Source organism: Vicugna pacos, chromosome X, assembly GCF_048564905.1.
Source record: "Vicugna pacos chromosome X, VicPac4, whole genome shotgun sequence".
Classification (NCBI taxonomy): Eukaryota; Metazoa; Chordata; class Mammalia; order Artiodactyla; family Camelidae; genus Vicugna; species Vicugna pacos.
Window position 1 is genome coordinate 36117691 of NC_133023.1, and position 16411 is coordinate 36134101.

At 42.0% G+C, this 16411-nt stretch overlaps 1 protein-coding gene and 1 pseudogene across 1 annotated transcript in view; both read left to right on the plus strand.

Annotated features, from left to right (window-relative positions):
• The window catches only part of MAOA (amine oxidase [flavin-containing] A), a 71358-nt gene extending 55574 nt beyond the window's left edge, over window positions 1–15784 (plus strand). The window contains exons 7-15 of the mRNA XM_006213397.4: window positions 1103–1252; window positions 1542–1701; window positions 2551–2647; window positions 5969–6022; window positions 9152–9209; window positions 10398–10495; window positions 12444–12555; window positions 12761–12823; window positions 13013–15784. Of these exons, the coding sequence (XP_006213459.2) occupies window positions 1103–1252; window positions 1542–1701; window positions 2551–2647; window positions 5969–6022; window positions 9152–9209; window positions 10398–10495; window positions 12444–12555; window positions 12761–12823; window positions 13013–13159 (939 nt within the window). The 3' untranslated portion in view covers window positions 13160–15784. The remainder of the gene's footprint in view (window positions 1–1102; window positions 1253–1541; window positions 1702–2550; window positions 2648–5968; window positions 6023–9151; window positions 9210–10397; window positions 10496–12443; window positions 12556–12760; window positions 12824–13012) is intronic.
• Window positions 189–1091, plus strand: LOC107034461 (large ribosomal subunit protein eL33 pseudogene; annotated as a pseudogene).
• Window positions 15785–16411: the final 627 nt, after the last annotated feature.

A 16411-nucleotide genomic window follows, 5' to 3' on the forward strand; every position in this document is an offset into this window, starting at 1 on the left:
TTAAGGACATCATGAGCCTGTTCTGCCTAGACAACCCTTTGCTGGGGCTTTAAGAAACCAAGAGAACTCTGTGGCAGTGGGGAGGGTATAGCTCAGGTGATAAAGTGCTTTCCTAGCATCCACAAGGTCCTGGGTTCAATCCCCAGTACCTCCTCTGAAAAAATAAGTAAATAAATAAGTAAACCTAATTACCTTCCCCCACAAAAAAAAAAGAAAGAAAGAAAAAGAAAGAAAGAAACCAAGAGGACTCTGTCAGGACTTCTGAAACGACAAATGTGTCTGGAAAGCTGTGCTCCAAGGCCATTTTTGCTGGCTATAAGCAGGGTCTACAGAACCAGAGGGAGCACACAGCTCTTCTTAAAATTGAAGGTGTTTATGCTTGAATGAAAATGAATTCTGTCTAGGCAAGAGATGTGCTTATGTGTACAAGGCAAAGAACAACACAGTAACTCCTGGCGGAAAACCAAACAAAACCAGAGTAATTGGGGACAGGTAACTCTCGCTCATGGAAACAGTGGCATGGTTCTTGCCAAATTCCGAAGCAACCTTTGTACTAAGGCCACTGGACATAGAATCTGTGTGATGCCGTACCCCTTAAGGATTTTAAACTTACTGAAAAGTAAATAAATAAAAGTGTGGACTTGTTCTCTTGTTAAAAAAAAAAAAGAAGCAAAGAAACTAAGAAGAGTTAGAAACATCTCAATAAAACAAGAAAAAGTAATTTTAAAAAATCCCCTGGGAGAAGTACAGCGCCCTCCCTGTCCCGGGGCTCTCTTGATGCACTGCGTTCTTGGGCATTTGAAACCCATGGACTCGCTGATGTTTGCATTCAGTCAGGGTGCCTCGGGTACAGGAGAACCTTTATTCTGATTCTGTGATTTTATGAACTAGTAACAGCTCGTCGTCACCAGAAGCTGTGCAGAACAAGATGCTCGAGGTGTCTTGGTAGTCTTTGCCTCTGATGAGTTCTTCCAGCATTTAAGGGTGCGGAGGGTGGAGGGATAGCCTGTGACTTTCTGGAGGTTTTCTAATCAGTGGCAAATATGATTTTCTTTCCTTGAGCTTTTATAACATTTCCTTTCCCGCCTGCCTTTTCTGGTAGGAACGGAAGTTTGTGGGTGGATCTGGTCAAGTAAGCGAACGGATAATGCAACTGCTCGGGGACAGAGTGAAGCTAAGGTGTCCTGTCACCTTTGTTGACCAGTCAGGTGACAATATCACCATACGGACGCTGAATCATGAACTTTATGAGGTAATTCAGTTTAGTCCAAAGGAGCGTATATTAAATAGGTCTTGTGTCTTCTGCAGCTTCTAACCAAATATAATCTAAGCAGTGGTGTAATGAATGCTGCCATGTTTCTGACTCAGTCTTCCAAATTTCAACCTTGATTGATCTCCCTTGTTCTGTTTGGTTGCCTCACGGTGGCCTCATTTTGTACATTGTTCCTGCTCAGTGTCATTGAAAATGATGTGATGTTTCATGCCGTCTGTAAAGATTGTAACTCACATTTGAGATGGTATTTTGTGTCTGTGTGTTTTAGTGCCGATACGTAATTAGTGCCATCCCTCCAACTTTGACTGCCAAGATACACTTCAGACCACAACTTCCATCAGAGAGAAACCAGTTAATTCAGCGCCTTCCAATGGGAGCTATCATTAAGTGCATGATGTATTACAGGGAAGCCTTTTGGAAGAAGAAGGGTAGGTTGCACACACTCATGTTTAAATTGTGTTAAGTGACAGGACCACACTCTTTTAAGAACATTATCTACTCCATCCTGAACAGGAAAAAAAGATAAGTGTTTCAAATTGATAGAGAAAGGATCAGAAGTCTCAATTTGTCCATCTCCTGATACCCCCTAGCCACACAAAATGACACCAAGAGCACGTGCTAGCAGTGAGAGATAAGGAAGAGGTCCCTCCAGTTGAGGGGCCGCTATGGCCCTGGCTCCTGCACGAGCAGAGTGAAGCAAAGGAGCACTATGGAAAGAGCGCTGCTTCCAAGTCACATGTGCCTGGGCTTCACTTGCTTACTAGCTGTGTGGCCTCAGGTGTGACACTTCACTTCTCTCAGCATCAGCCTCTGTGTAAAATGGGAACAATGAGACCTACTGTCGGGGAGTTGTGAGGATTCAGTGAGGCAGGGTCTGGGCGGAGAGGGTGGCTGTGGTTGACATGTCTTCCGCTCATACTCAAAGGACCACTTCCCATCACTTCTTCCAGGTTTCACAGGGGTGATTCCCTCTAACACACCTCTCTCTTTCCCCATGGATTCCAGGACTCCAGAGCCATCTTACAATTTTAGTTATGCATTGATCATACCTGACCTTTATGCAGAAGGTCATTTTTGAATGTGTCTGGGTGAATAGACATCCTTATATTGTCAGTGTGTATATTTAATAGAAAATAACTTCTAGGGCTGTGGCAAAGACCAATAGTCTAAAGTTTGCCTTTCTCTTAGCAAAATAGTTTTCTATATACATAAAAATGTCTCCCCTAAATCTCTGATGAGGTCAGCCTCACTTTTCTGTTGATTTTCTTCTGGTTAAGATTATTGTGGGTGTATGATCATTGAAGATGAGGAAGCTCCAATTTCAATAACCCTAGATGACACCAAGCCAGATGGATCGCTGCCCGCCATCATGGGGTAAGTTAGAACCAGGTGTTCTGCATTTTCCAGACTCTGCTGGTGTGTTGGTGTGCTTGCTGGCAGAGCATGTTGTTTTGGAGTTGAACTCAAGCAATGATAAGTAACCCTACAGACAATCTATCATGTCTCCATGTGCTGAACACTGGGAAACCTTACTAAGTTCACACCACTTTGAACTCATGCTCATACATTTCTTTCCCCCATAAAACTTACATGTTGAGGACAGAGTGAAGAAAGCAGCGAGACAGGCAGTGTGGTGGACAACCTCCCCTAGGGCAGAAGGTTGACAGCCATTCTGGAATGAGAATGGTTTTATCCTGTAAAACCTTCCAAAGTTAGGGTTTCTGGGCTTTATTCTTTTCTCCATTCAAGACATCACCACATAGCAAACATTAATATGTTCATTGTTACCCTGGGATGTAAGATGGATGACCATTGGAAAGTGCAGTTCAAAGTGGAGCCAGACCTTGAGTGTGGGGCCCTTTTTCCAATAGGTCACTCCAAGCTAGCCTTCACCAAGGATGGCCCAGGGCATGGTTCTGTGTCTGGAAGAGAAGAGCTCTTTCCTTCTCCTCCCGTCCCCTCACACAGCTGCTCTGCTGTCTGGGGACAAGGAGTCCAGAGAGGGGAGCAGGGCTCCCATGAAGGAATTGCCAAGGAGTGCCGTAGCCTCCCAGTTGCCATGCCTTTTAGTCTTCTTCAAAGCTGTACAAACAAAAGAGATATTTATTCTACCACATTTGCAATAAAAGAGCACAGGGTCCATAGCAGTTGAGTGACTTTTGGAGACCAGTGCCTTTCCCCTTCACCCTTAGGAGAGTTGAGCTCGTGTGCATTGCACCACTGAAGGGAAATGACAAAATCAGAAGGAGCAGACCCATGGCCCTAGGGACTTAGAAAGCAGGCTGTGCTACTGGCCTGCCAACGGGACATTTTGTAACCAGTCCTCTGGCTGAAAAATATAAGAAATAACACCAGCCTCACAGGAAAGGGCAGGGGTTCATGACGTAATGACTACAGGAACATGGCGCCCTCTTCACCTCTAACCCCACTGGGCAAGAAGAGACAGAGATTGTTTGGGCAGTTTGTCATCACTTTCTATGTGCCAAAGAAAAGCAAGAGATTGAGGTTGAGGTTTCAGGAGACTGTCAGTCAAGACCAATCCAACTGCAGATGAAAGAACATTGACATTCTTCTTGCCCTGGGAGTTCAGTTTTGTGGCATCTGCTCTTCTGGGCTTTTCCCAGCTTTATTAACAAGGACATGTATCACTGAAGCCTCCTAGATGGTAATGGAGTTATTTAGCTAGTTCCTAAAAAGTGATATTCTAATCTGTTTTATCTGGACAGTTGCTTCTGCCCTGTTCTTGCCTTGCAGCTATATTGCCTTCACCCTGCTCTTTGCTCTGGGCAATGAAAGTCTTGAAGATAGGGGTGGTATAATTGCCCAGCACTGTTTGTTTATAACTAGTGCCTTTTGGAAACTAGAAAGGACCTTGTACTTTAAAGCTGCGAAATGTTCCCAACCCAAAACAGGGTGTTTGATTTCCTCAATAAAACACCAAAGGAAGTTAAAAGAGAGTTATCCATAGTTAGAATTAGATCAAAGAGGTTATTTCATTCTCAACTTGAGATTTGACAGAAATAGCCAAGAGCAACTGCCCTTTAAAAAAGGAACTGTAGAAAGCACAGATCTGAAAAGCTTTTCAGATAAATGATTGTCGTTCATCGCATATTGGTGATTTTCATTGAAATACTGCAAAAGTCTAAAATAATTGATTCTTGCATAAACCCCCAAATTTTTTTGATTTTTATTTTTTATTGAAGTAAATCGATTTACAGTGTTTTAGGTGTACAAACCTAAAATTTAACTAAAATCATTATTAGCAAGCCACAACATAAAGTGTTAGTTAAATCAAGCAAAATTATGACTCTATCCCGTAAAGTTCAGTAGTTCAAATTTCGTGAATAGTCCACAACTTCCTCTGAAATACTATTCTCTGGGTTAACACAGATACAGTTTGTGTCTTTGCTTCCCAGAATGATCTCGAATAACAATTCTATAGGAATTGCCAATCAAAGTGAGGGACAGTTTAACTGGGGGGACTGAAGGAGAGGACAAAATATCTGTTTTCAGCCCTTGGATTTTCAGTCCTGATCTACTTGTCTTTTTGATCTAGAGCAATAACAACAAAATACACTTTTAAAACTTCTTTTAGATGGAGAAATAATTTCATTGTCCTTTATCTCATTTGGATTTTTGAAAGCTTCCTAATAATAGCTTAACTAAGGATTTCTTGTCACAATTCAATTCTTTAAAATATACATGCAATTCGTAATATCAACATAATAAATAGAATCTATTTGATTAAAGGGAAGCAGACAGATTATAACTGAGTTTGACTGAGTCACTGAATTTGAGGGCTGTGCTAGGCCAGTTTCCCGGGAAGCCACCTTGGAGATGGAGATGCGGGTGCAGGAAGTTCATCGTGCAGTGCTCTAGGGAGCACTACCCATGGTGAAGGGAAAGAATCAGGGTTGGGCAGAGAGGGAGGCCTCAGCCATCCCATGGGAAGCTCTGGAGCTGGAATGGCCCTTCAGAGGGAGCCTGCACTGAGGCCAGGGAGTGGGTCTCGGTACCCACTGCCCTCTGGAGCCAGCCATTCTGGGAAGGGGTGGGACCTTGAGCCAGGAGGTTCTCTGCGACAGAGTGCACTTGCTAGGGAAGGGTTCAGCTGTGAGCTGAGGGTAATGAGTGTTTGGTCCTGAAGAGGGATCTGGATGGCTCAGCATGGCATCCACTACAGGCATGGACTGATATTTGTTTTTCCAACTTTTAGCAAGTACTTGGCCGAAGGCAACAGTCATTACCAGGATAATCATTTTTTTTGATTTATAATCATTTTACAATGTTGTGTCAAATACCAGTGTTCTTCAACAATTTTGAAATCCCAGTCTATCCCTTCCCACCCTCCACCCCCCTGGTAACCACAAGTCTGTATTCTAATCATTTAATGCAACATTAATTCATCTAACGCTCGATTTCCTACTGGATGCCAAGAACTGGGCTAAACGTTGGGGGTAAAATATTGAGTAGGAGGTGACCTGTCATTTAGGAGCCCACAGCCTAGCAGGGCTTTTGGACATACGGGCAGCTGAAGACAGCATGGCATTTGCTCTGCTAGAGGGGAATAGTGGGCGAGTGTGGGAGCGTTTATTAATGCCGAGTAGGTGGAGGCAAGAATGCTTGAAAAAGAAGAGGCAACTCTTCAGATTAACCATTGTCACCTAATCATTCAAATGTCACCTCTCTCTCCAGCTTCATACTTGCTCGAAAAGCTGACCGCCTTGCTAAAGTCCATAAAGAAATACGGTAAGAATTTACATCTGAAACGTAAAGGGTTAGCTTTGTACTGAACTTGTTGCCCTAACAACCGTATAATAGCGTTATGAAAAACGCAGTAATTAATTAATATCCTCAAAATTCCAACAGATCATCTTTTTTGTATTCTTCTATGCCCCCTTGACTCAGTGCTGGCTCATGTGCTTATAGGAATTTAGTTTTATGTATTTGTGTTCATTTTACAGTAGTTGAGAGGCAGGGTTTCCCAGTGAGATGGATGGAGAAAAACCATACAAAACGTTAGCTGTGAGAAGAAGCTTTAGAGGCCAAGTCCCAATCACTTTGCGAGACCATTATCCCTTTTCCAGGGTTCTCTGATGTACTTTTTCTAAAAAGCAAATCTATACATAAGTGTTCCAACTTGATTGTCTAGGACACAGCTCTGATGTTCGCTTCTCCCAAGAGCTTCCTAGTATAAAACAATTATCTCAGGACAATGGCTTTCTTCTTTCTCCCTTTTCTCTTTCTGTCTTGTTGTATTTGTTTTGCCTTGGAATCCTTGGTTCAAATAAACTCTTATCTGGAAACACTCATTAGGCTATTGGGGAACTGCCTCTGGAGATTTCTGGTCTTCCCTTCTTTCAGGTGGCCCTAAATCTTTTGTCAGCTTTTGAAAAGGGCCAACACACACACAAATGTATATTTCTGTCTGCATTTAATTTAAAAGTTAAGCAGCAAATCCACTAGCAGCTCTTTCTTTGAAAGTTACTTTGATGACTTTGCAAGTCAGGGAAATGCCGCAGAAGTTCCCACATTTGCAGACGGATTTCTTTATTCAAGCAAGCATGAAATTTGATGTCAGGAAGGGAACTATTTTAGTGTCCACCCATTCCCTCAACAGAGGAAGAATTTGGGGTCCAGTGATGGGAAATGATTTGTCCAAGGCTCCACAACCAGCTTGTCACAAAGTCAAGAATAGTATCTAATGGGTCCTTTTTTTCATTATGCCACCCTAAGCTTGACATTTTCTTTTGGATTTCCTGCTTTCCCTCCTTATTAATAGCAAAATAAATACCAGCATGGATGTAGACATTTGGGTTATGATTCCACATAGTGGCTGAACTCAAAAATTTTTATAAGTCAAAACCCTTAGAACTCTGAATGTCATTGACTGAAGCAATGGTTCCCAGAACCAACTGCATCAAAATCAAAAGAGTGTTTGGAAAATATATTTTTCCAAGGCTGAACTACATTGTAGGTTGATAAGATTTTAAGTTTCACTCTATATTAATAAAGATTTTATTACATGTACCAAAAATAAGTTAAGCATTTAATAATGATTAGGCTCTTCAGAAGATGATGTCAATACTTTTGTTTTCTAAGTGACTCCAAATGTCAGAATTATTTCTTGTAACACTCATGTGAAGTAGGTGAGACTCAGTCATCTAACTCATCATAGAGTAGGAAAGAGGGTACCATACTAGATTGAGGATGGATTTTGATTCAATCAATTGTGTTGAGCACTTAGTACAGGCAGGATGCTCAGGAGAACAAGCCCTCAGCCGTGCCATTAATTAGCTGAGTGATGTTGAACCAGTCTCTTCAGTGCTCTGAGTCTCAGCCTCCTCATGTCTGGAATGAGGAGCTTGGACTAGACACAGAGAGACAGACAGGTGGACAATAGTCTTGAGACTTCAAGTTCTGCCTTTCCTTTCTCTTTATTGATCTGTAGTATGAACAGCTCCTTGAAGGAAACCAAACTTTGCCTGTCTGTACTGGAACTTAAATAGCCACCTAATGCTGTGTGACATCACCTCAGGAGTGGCACTTTTCTGTACCTTAAAACCTTCCATGGTAAAATGGTGTCAGTAGGCAACGTTTATAATCCCTCCTGCTCCTCTTGACTTCACGCTATATAGCCATGAGATAGAAATTCTACGAGGTATAAAAATATTGTAAGCGTGAACATTTGGATTAATTTATAGTTATATTTTGTCCCACATTATTCAGAGAAATTGGAGACATGTTTTAAAAATATTTTCTAATATAATTGGCAACATTAAATTGTCATTCGTTTAAAACCTGTTTATTGCTAGGAAGTATAACCTTCCTTTCTTTCCCTCCTCCCTGCCAAAATTTTTTTTTTTGGCCATTTCTCTTTAGCTTTTCATGCTTATCTTACAGATTTGAATTTAATGCTTTGCCACATTTTTAAGCACATTTTTTCCAATTGCTTGTTAGCCTGTAACAAATAGTTTGGAGCACTTTCAATATTTAAACTATATAAAGACTAAAGAAGGTAAATACCTAAAGTATATAACTGGATCAGTGTGATGAACCTGTTCAAACAAATCCTGAAAGAAAACCATTCATTTCTAAAATGGGGGATTTTAGTAAATTAGAACTTTTTAGTTTCACCATGAGTGGTTGTGAGTGTAAAATGTATCTGTTTCAAGAAGTGCTTAGATCAATTAAGCTATTGATTTTTAAGATATAATATGTGCCACGTTCTGTGCTAGTCATTTACATAATGAATTATAAGGGTAACCAAAGACTGTTTGAGGTAACATCTCAGGGCACATCATGCCCACTCCTCCAGATACCCTTTGGAGTACTGTGTCCACAGGCCGTCCTGTCAAGGGACAGATTACTAGCCTGGAATGACCATAGGCCTCTCCTGGTAGAGCATATTTTATGTTATGTTTAAAGGATTAAATGAGCTTTATGTGTTTGTAGATGTTTAAGACATAAGTATAGGATAGGTAAAAGACACCATCATACTTACTATATAAAAGGGGTTATTTTAGAATTCTAGAAAAGTGGCTTAGAATCAGTTCCTAAGACTGAATTTAATTTAATTTCATTCTCCCCATTTGAATCTTGAATTGATACGGTTTTGGGTAGCGAAAGAGGTAAAAACGTAAAAGAGAAGAAAAATTCTGTTGAATCCTCAAATCAAATGACTGTATTGAGAAAAAGAGGGTTAATTTAAGTGCAAAGATTGCTGGGACTGTTTATTTTGTGAAGTTATAGAAGGCCATTGATTTTAATTTTTCCCTTAATAAACCTGGTTCATTGGCAAGAGCCCTGAAACTCATTGTCTTTATTCTGTACTCATCAGTTATTGCTTCTTTAACCTGTTTTTGTTCTTTTCTATAGGAAAAGGAAAATCTGTGAACTGTACGCCAAAGTGCTAGGATCCCAAGAAGCATTACAAGTAAGAAATCCCCGACTTTAATCCCCAGCAGGTTCTGCTCTGTTTGCTCTAAGTGGTAAAGCAAAGCAGATTCTGGCTTCCTGACAGTCTTACGAAGAGAGCATAAAGGGATATGCTTACTGGAGGATTACCTTCAGCAGTCACAAAAGGCCATTAAAAGCCGCTGTCAGTGCTTGCAATTTCTGATGCAGCAGTTCCTTGGGCTGCTTAAATGTTCACTGGGTAACGGGCAGCCAGTTGTAACGACAGCCTGGAGCTGCAGATATCTCCAGGGTGTGTGAGATCAGCTCCCCGAATGGAGGGCCTGCCCTCTTGTCAATGTCAACTGACTGCTGCAAAGCAGAATCGCAGCTCCATCATTTGTTGGCGAAGGCACAGTAGTTTATACTTGATGAGATGGACCAAATCTCAACCCCCTGCCCAGATTAAAGTCATACTAATTTGTTTTTCTGTCTGCAGACTCAATTCACAGTTCATTTAGGAATTTCAGTGCTTTCAATCCACCAGTGAAAGCAATTATAAGAATGAAATTCTTTTCGAAGACCTTACCCGATAGCTGGGGGCTCTTTCAGGGAATTCTCTCTGAACTGTTCAAAGAAGAAACTTGCAGAGTGTTAGGGAAATCGGAGAAGGGTCTCTCATGTCCCTTGGGAAACATTTTTTTTTATCTTTGTGTCCCCTTTTTAGCACTATTCCCATCATTCACATTTTCAGGTTAGAGAAATGGTTCTGAAAAAAAGCCTTTCTTAGATACTATGCTTTTCTCCTACCTCCTCCCTTCCACCCTTTTTTTTTCCAGCAGTAATGCCTTGGTAGACGGAGAAGTAAAGTCTATTATTTAGAGAATGCAGAGATTCGAGCAGACCTTTCCAGAACCTGATTGTTGATGGGGTCTTAAAATGAAAGTCTTCAGAATCTGTGTGGAGATGCCCTGTCTTCCAGATATTGGAATATTTCGTGTCTCTCTTAGGCAAGAGGTTGAGAAAGTCAAAGTAGACATATTTTGTCAGTTGGTACCCAGCAAAAAGCCATTTACTTGCTACTGTCGTGTTTCCCCTTAAGTTGGAAAAAGAGGGCTGCTTTTTTTTTAAGTAAACTTTTTGTTAAAAAATGATAGAGCCTTTATTGTTGACTGGCAGCATTTCAGTTTTGTCTTCCCTTTGAAATATCTTCCCCACTGAACTGCAGCCGGTGCACTATGAAGAGAAGAACTGGTGTGAGGAGCAGTACTCCGGAGGCTGTTACACCGCCTACTTCCCCCCGGGGATCATGACTCAGTATGGAAGGTACTACCCAGACCCTCTACCGACTGATGCAAGATGTGCCCCGAACTTAGCAAAGAAAGAAAGTAGATAAGCAAAGCTCAATGGGAATTTTAGAAAGAAGAATCAGCATTCCTATTTCTAATGTCCCAGGTAGTCAGTTTGTAGATTTCTGGATGTCCAAAGGAAAATAAGTCCGTCTGTACATAGAACAAACAGGAGCTGACATCACACAGAACAACTGCAGAACACTGGTGAGGACTTCAGATGTCAACAGTACATGTGAGAATTCTGCAAGCTGCAGTGTCCTCCTGGGGGCCTCCTGGGGTCAACTGAACATTTAGTCTCACAACTATCCTAGGCTCTTGGGCACCATTCTGCATAGAAGGACATGGGTTAAACGTGTCTTGCCAGCAGAGCAGTATCAGACATTCCTCTTCACGGAGAAGCATCCTCACTGTATACGGCTCAGGTGTGAGGAGGTGATATACACACACAGTGGGAGAATTCACCTAAGCCTAGAGCCCCATGCCTCATAGGAGCCACTGTCTCTTATAACGGCCTCATAGGTAGCGTCCAGGGTCCCTGCAAAGGACATGCCCAGTTACAAGGGGCACCACATGCAAGAAAGCCCAAAGTTATAGACTCCTACCAGAAATTTACAATTCATGACAGTTTTCCCAGCCCAGATACAATTTACCAATGTGAGGGTGGAAGGGAGCCATTTTTACCATAAGCAGTGTTGCCTGGTAAGATACATGATGTTATACCTTCATCAGGTTTCTAGAGAAATAGAACTAGAAAGTTAACTCAAGGCCATGTTTGTCCACAGAGAAGGAAGAAGGATTTGTTAACCTTTTTCTTACAAGAGCTTTTTGTTGGTTTTTTCTTAATTTAGCAATGCTTTTAGATCAGTTTTAGGTTTCTGCAAGAATCAATCATTTTAGACTTGTGCAGTATTTCAGTGAAAGTCATTAATATCTGATGATTAAATGATTCATGGGAAGACCTATTTAGGTCTTGGGTGCTTTTTACAACTCCTTTTTCTAAGGGCAGTTAGTGTTGGCTATTTCTGTTACATGTCAAGTTGAAAATGAATAGCCTTTGTTAGTGATAACAGTATTGATTAAATGGAGTTGTTCTGGAGTCAAAGGAGAAGTCTGGAAGATGGGACTAGGAGCAGGAATAGATGAAGTCAAAGATTCCTGAGTTGGAAAAAGGCATGACAGTGGGTTGAGGTGAAGGCCTTCGGGGTGGAGGTATGCAGTTTAGGAGATTTCATGGAAGTGGCTGCAGATGTGGCAGGGGTCAAAGCCGACAGGGTAGGAGGGGACAGTTGCTCATTCAGCCCAGCCCTTCCATGGTTCTCCCCACCAAGACCTCTTCATATGAAAGGCCCATTCCACTACCCTCCATCAGTCTCCAGATAAACCCATGGAAGCTAACTGTACAGAGGTTGTTTTTTAAGGAGACAGATGATCAATGTCTCAAATTTCTCCTTTGCCGGAAATCAGTTACTCTCCCTGTCTTTCCATTCACCACCACGGTTCCTCCCAGCACCCTGGGGGTACGTGCATGGCTGGGGTCTTCAGTTAGATGTGATCTCATGAAGAAGTCGGCCCTAAGAAAGACCTTGGGTAGCAGAACAGACTGCAAACAGGAAACACACAGCAAATAAATCTAAGTGTGGATTTAATGCATGTTCTTAGAGTCTATTTCCGGCCGGCTAGAAAAAGGTTAACATCATCTTTAGTGATTGATGATCTGGCAGCCTGACTCTGTGACTTGAAAGTTCAGATCCTTGGGTGCAGGCCCAGGAAACAGGGAGGAGCGTTTCACCTTTGGCTGAGTGGCATGGGAGTCTTGGAAACAATTTGAGTTTCTTTTGCGGGGTAAGTGAGAGCAGCGATTGGCTCATTTATCCTCAGCACCTTCCTAGTTAACTCTGTGTGACCTCTCTGTTCCCTTGAAGGGTGATTCGCCAGCCAGTAGGCAGAATTTACTTTGCTGGCACGGAGACTGCCACACAATGGAGCGGTTACATGGAAGGAGCAGTAGAGGCCGGGGAACGGGCAGGTAGAGAGGTAAGAGGAGAAGCCGAGTCCCCCTCCCTCCCAAGTCCAGCGCCATATTGGGCATCTGGTCTTTCTAGATCTTGACACTGATCATCTATATGTCCACTTCTCTGCCCCTCACTCCACTCCAGAGGCTTATCTGTGGCCAGCAGAGCCTTGAATCTGTTCAAACTACAGAACCTCACTTCATAATACCATGGCCACTTTCTTTCAGATCTTGAATGCTCTGGGGAAGGTGTCAAAGCAAGACATATGGGTCAAAGAACCAGAATCATCGGTAAGTTCAGTGGCTCCCTCTCCATAGACCAGTAATTGCATGTAGAAATCTCTCATCTTCTAGCCTCTAATGTAATTGTAGTTGCCACCTCCAGGGCAGAGCCATGTCCTGATTTTACATCTAGAGATGTTTTGTCCCACCTTGTCTGTGCAAGAGTTTTCTGCTACTGAGCTCTGTTCTTTCATCCAGGATGTTCCAGCTATAGAAATCACCCACACCTTCTGGGAGAGAAACCTGCCTTCCGTGTCAGGCCTGCTGAAGATCATCGGGTTTTCTACATCTATAACCGCTCTGTGCTTTTTGGCGTACAGATTCAGGCAGCTGAGCCGATCCTGAAGTTTCGGCTTCGTGCTGTCTACTTACTCTTTCCCAGCACCATCAAAAGCAAAACCTCGGCAAGTGTAAAGGCTGTGTCATCGGATCATCTTTAAGTGCGCTGATTTAACCCTTTAGTTTAATCTCCATCAGTGGATCACTTCATTAATTTCAGTAAGATCAAGTTCCATCAAGTGATTTGTCTGTAGACCACCTCGTGTTAATTGGTAGAAAATAACCTTGTGATCAGTTTCTTAACTTCAAAAAGTTAAAGTTGACGTGCTCATAAGAAACAGTTTGTGTCCTGTTTTTCTCCCCTTTAACACAAAACACCAGACAATCGCAGAAATGCAGCATTTAACTTTCTCTCTGTGGAGGTTGAGTTGGTTGAGGCCCAGCCTGTGTGACTGGCCCTTTAAGTCCTTAGCAAAGGGTGAAGTGTAGGCCCAGAGCTCAGGGGCTCACAGTTTCCTGGGATGAGCAGCTCCCACTTAGGATGAGCAAATAGCAAAGGAAAGGATTAGACGTAGGATTCAGGCCCTCAGACCAGTGAGGGGACCATATCTTGTGGGCTGCTGTGTCAGGCCTCTCCTGACCACTTCTAATTCCTGTGACGTTTCCAGACATCTAGTCTTCATGCTAGTTTCTTTGTCTTTTTCCTCTTTTTCTTCTTAAAGAGGACAGCGTTTACCAAGGTCCAATGTTTAAATTGACTCGCTGTGACTTTTGTGTAGCTCCTCAGGTGAGCAGAGTAAAATAGTGGCAAGACTGTCCCCCAGGAGGCCTCCCTGATTAGCTCCACATAAGACCAAAGGCAGTCGGCTTCTTCTCATTCTCCTAGAAGGCGGCTAGACATCACTTCATTCATTGTTGATGATAACATTCTCTGCCAGTTTCTGGAAAGTGGTATTTTCCTTTTTTCAAGTAGAGTCTGGCTGAAGGCCCCAAGTGGCATATATTTTTTTCTCTTTCCCTATGGCCATTGTAAAGCAGATTTGTTAACTTAAATATGTCTTCAATGTGGTTACCTTAGAGTGAATATCGTTATGCCAGTTTCTCTCAAATAAGTGCTGAAATACACATGACAAATTTCTAATTGTTCTTTCTTACGACTATCAAATACAGAAAGGAAATTAGGCCTCTTATTATAACCTCACTTGCTTTAGTTATTTTATAAAAGACATGAAATTGAGTGATCTTATATGTGAAGACTAAGTTCTCTGTCTTAGGAGAAATGTGGGTTCAGAACAGTGCTCACCTCTTGTCTTTCCCATTTTAAAAACTGTCAGATTTTTTAAAGCCCCTTTCAGAGGTTTCAGCCATGAAGTACTTGTTTTTTTTTCATATAGTTAATCTGGGAAAAATCAACACAAATGTGATCAAATAAAGCAGTTGAGAAGATTCCATGGCCTCGGTTACCCAGGTGGTAGATACCCAGTAATACCTTATCCCACAACATGGATGAATGAGGCATTTCATTTTAAATGCGGCTTCCAGATAGCTGAAGCTTATTATTTTATGTGCCCCAATTTTTAGATAAATAAAAATGTTGATGAGCCTGTTTCCACATGGTATTACATAAGAAGCTAGATTCAAATTCACTTTTTTATTAATCAAGTCAATCATTATGCACCTAGATTATCTTATACTTTTATAATAGAGCATACCATTTATAGTATAGTGATACCATTTATAACAGTGATACCATTGTCTTTGCTCCTGGACTGAATGTCACACGATTGTTTTATAGCTGGTGTTTGTTTCTCCCATGTTCAGTATTTTATTTCATAGCCTTGTTATCTCCATTATCTCCCATTAACAACTTAATCTGCTATTTTTTTATTCAATGGGAATTAAAGATTGCCAGAGGAACCAACCCCAGTTTATTACATAATTAACCTTAACCTTATCTTAAATCCAAAATGAAGTCCTAAGAGCAAAGAGCGGGATCTTTCTGCCACTCTTCACCTTGCAGTTGAAAAGCATTCTAGCTGACTTAGGCATTTGGATGTTATCTTGGACATGCTCCGGTACATAAGAAGTTGCTGTATTTTATACCAAACTGCTTTGAGAAATCACATCCCTGATCTGTTTCAGTTTGCTTACTGATTAACTCAGTCCTGACACACCTTTTGTGAAATGCTGACTTAAACTTACTTGGCAACAGTTTTAACAGTCTATTAAGCTACAGATTGAGTATCCAAAATGAATACTAGCCCAAATGTGCCTAGACATGAACTTGGAGCTGAGAACTCTACATGAGGTGGTCCAACACCAAGATGCCCTAGGTCTTCCCTTCCACCCAGAAAAACACGAGTTAGTTTATGCTGCTGATAGAGCCTGGCCCTACAAGGACATCTGCTTCACAGTTTTGAAGGCCGAAGTGCCCTTGGTCCATAGCAAGGTTGAAAATGAGATTTAAAAAGCTAACCTCTTTGTCACCACTGTTAAATAAGGACTTATACTTGCCTGGAGAAAAAAAATATTGAAGGATCGTGAACTATGTTTAGTTTATGAACTTGGTGCCTAATGTTCTGTCTGAAACGTGCCCCCGTGCTACATGTGTGCATATGTGTTGCCACTGAAGTACGATTTTGCCTGTGTGGTACTGTTTTGTTTATTAATAAAGTACACTGTCACCCCTGATTCAGACCTGGCTCCTCTATTGAGGTGATGGTTCGAAGATTAAATGGCTTCTTGCAGCAGGAGGTCACAGTGAGGCGTTGTCCATGGAGGATGGGCTTAAAAAGCCACTGGGTATTGACTCGAAATTCTCAAAGTTCTGTTTGACATGTTTTTTCAAGTTTTCCTGGGTGCTGATTAAAGGCTAGAATATTGTCTGCCTGACTGGGCCACAGAAGATGTGAAATTTGATCAAAGCTTTCTCACCAAATTAGTTTATGAGTCCTTGAACACATCGCTTTGGTTCTCTGCCTCAGTCTCCCCATCTGGAAAAGGGCGGATGCACTTGATGACGCCTAAGGATTCTATTTACGGCAGCATGATGTGATTTATGCATTTGTGGCCAGCACTCTATCTGTGTTTGCTTGTCAGTAAGGCAGGGGCGAGTCACTCCACCTTTCTGTATCTTGGTTCGCTCCTTGTCTTAGGTTGGGTTTCCTGGAAACAGATGCAGGGTCAGGGCAGAAAATTTATTGGGGATGGCTCTTAAGAAACACGCATAAGGGGGTGAGGCGGGCAGGCTTGGGCAGGAGTGGCCCTACAAAGCAGGTGCAGCCGAGGCCTCAGCAGATACCAAGGGGGAGCTGGGAA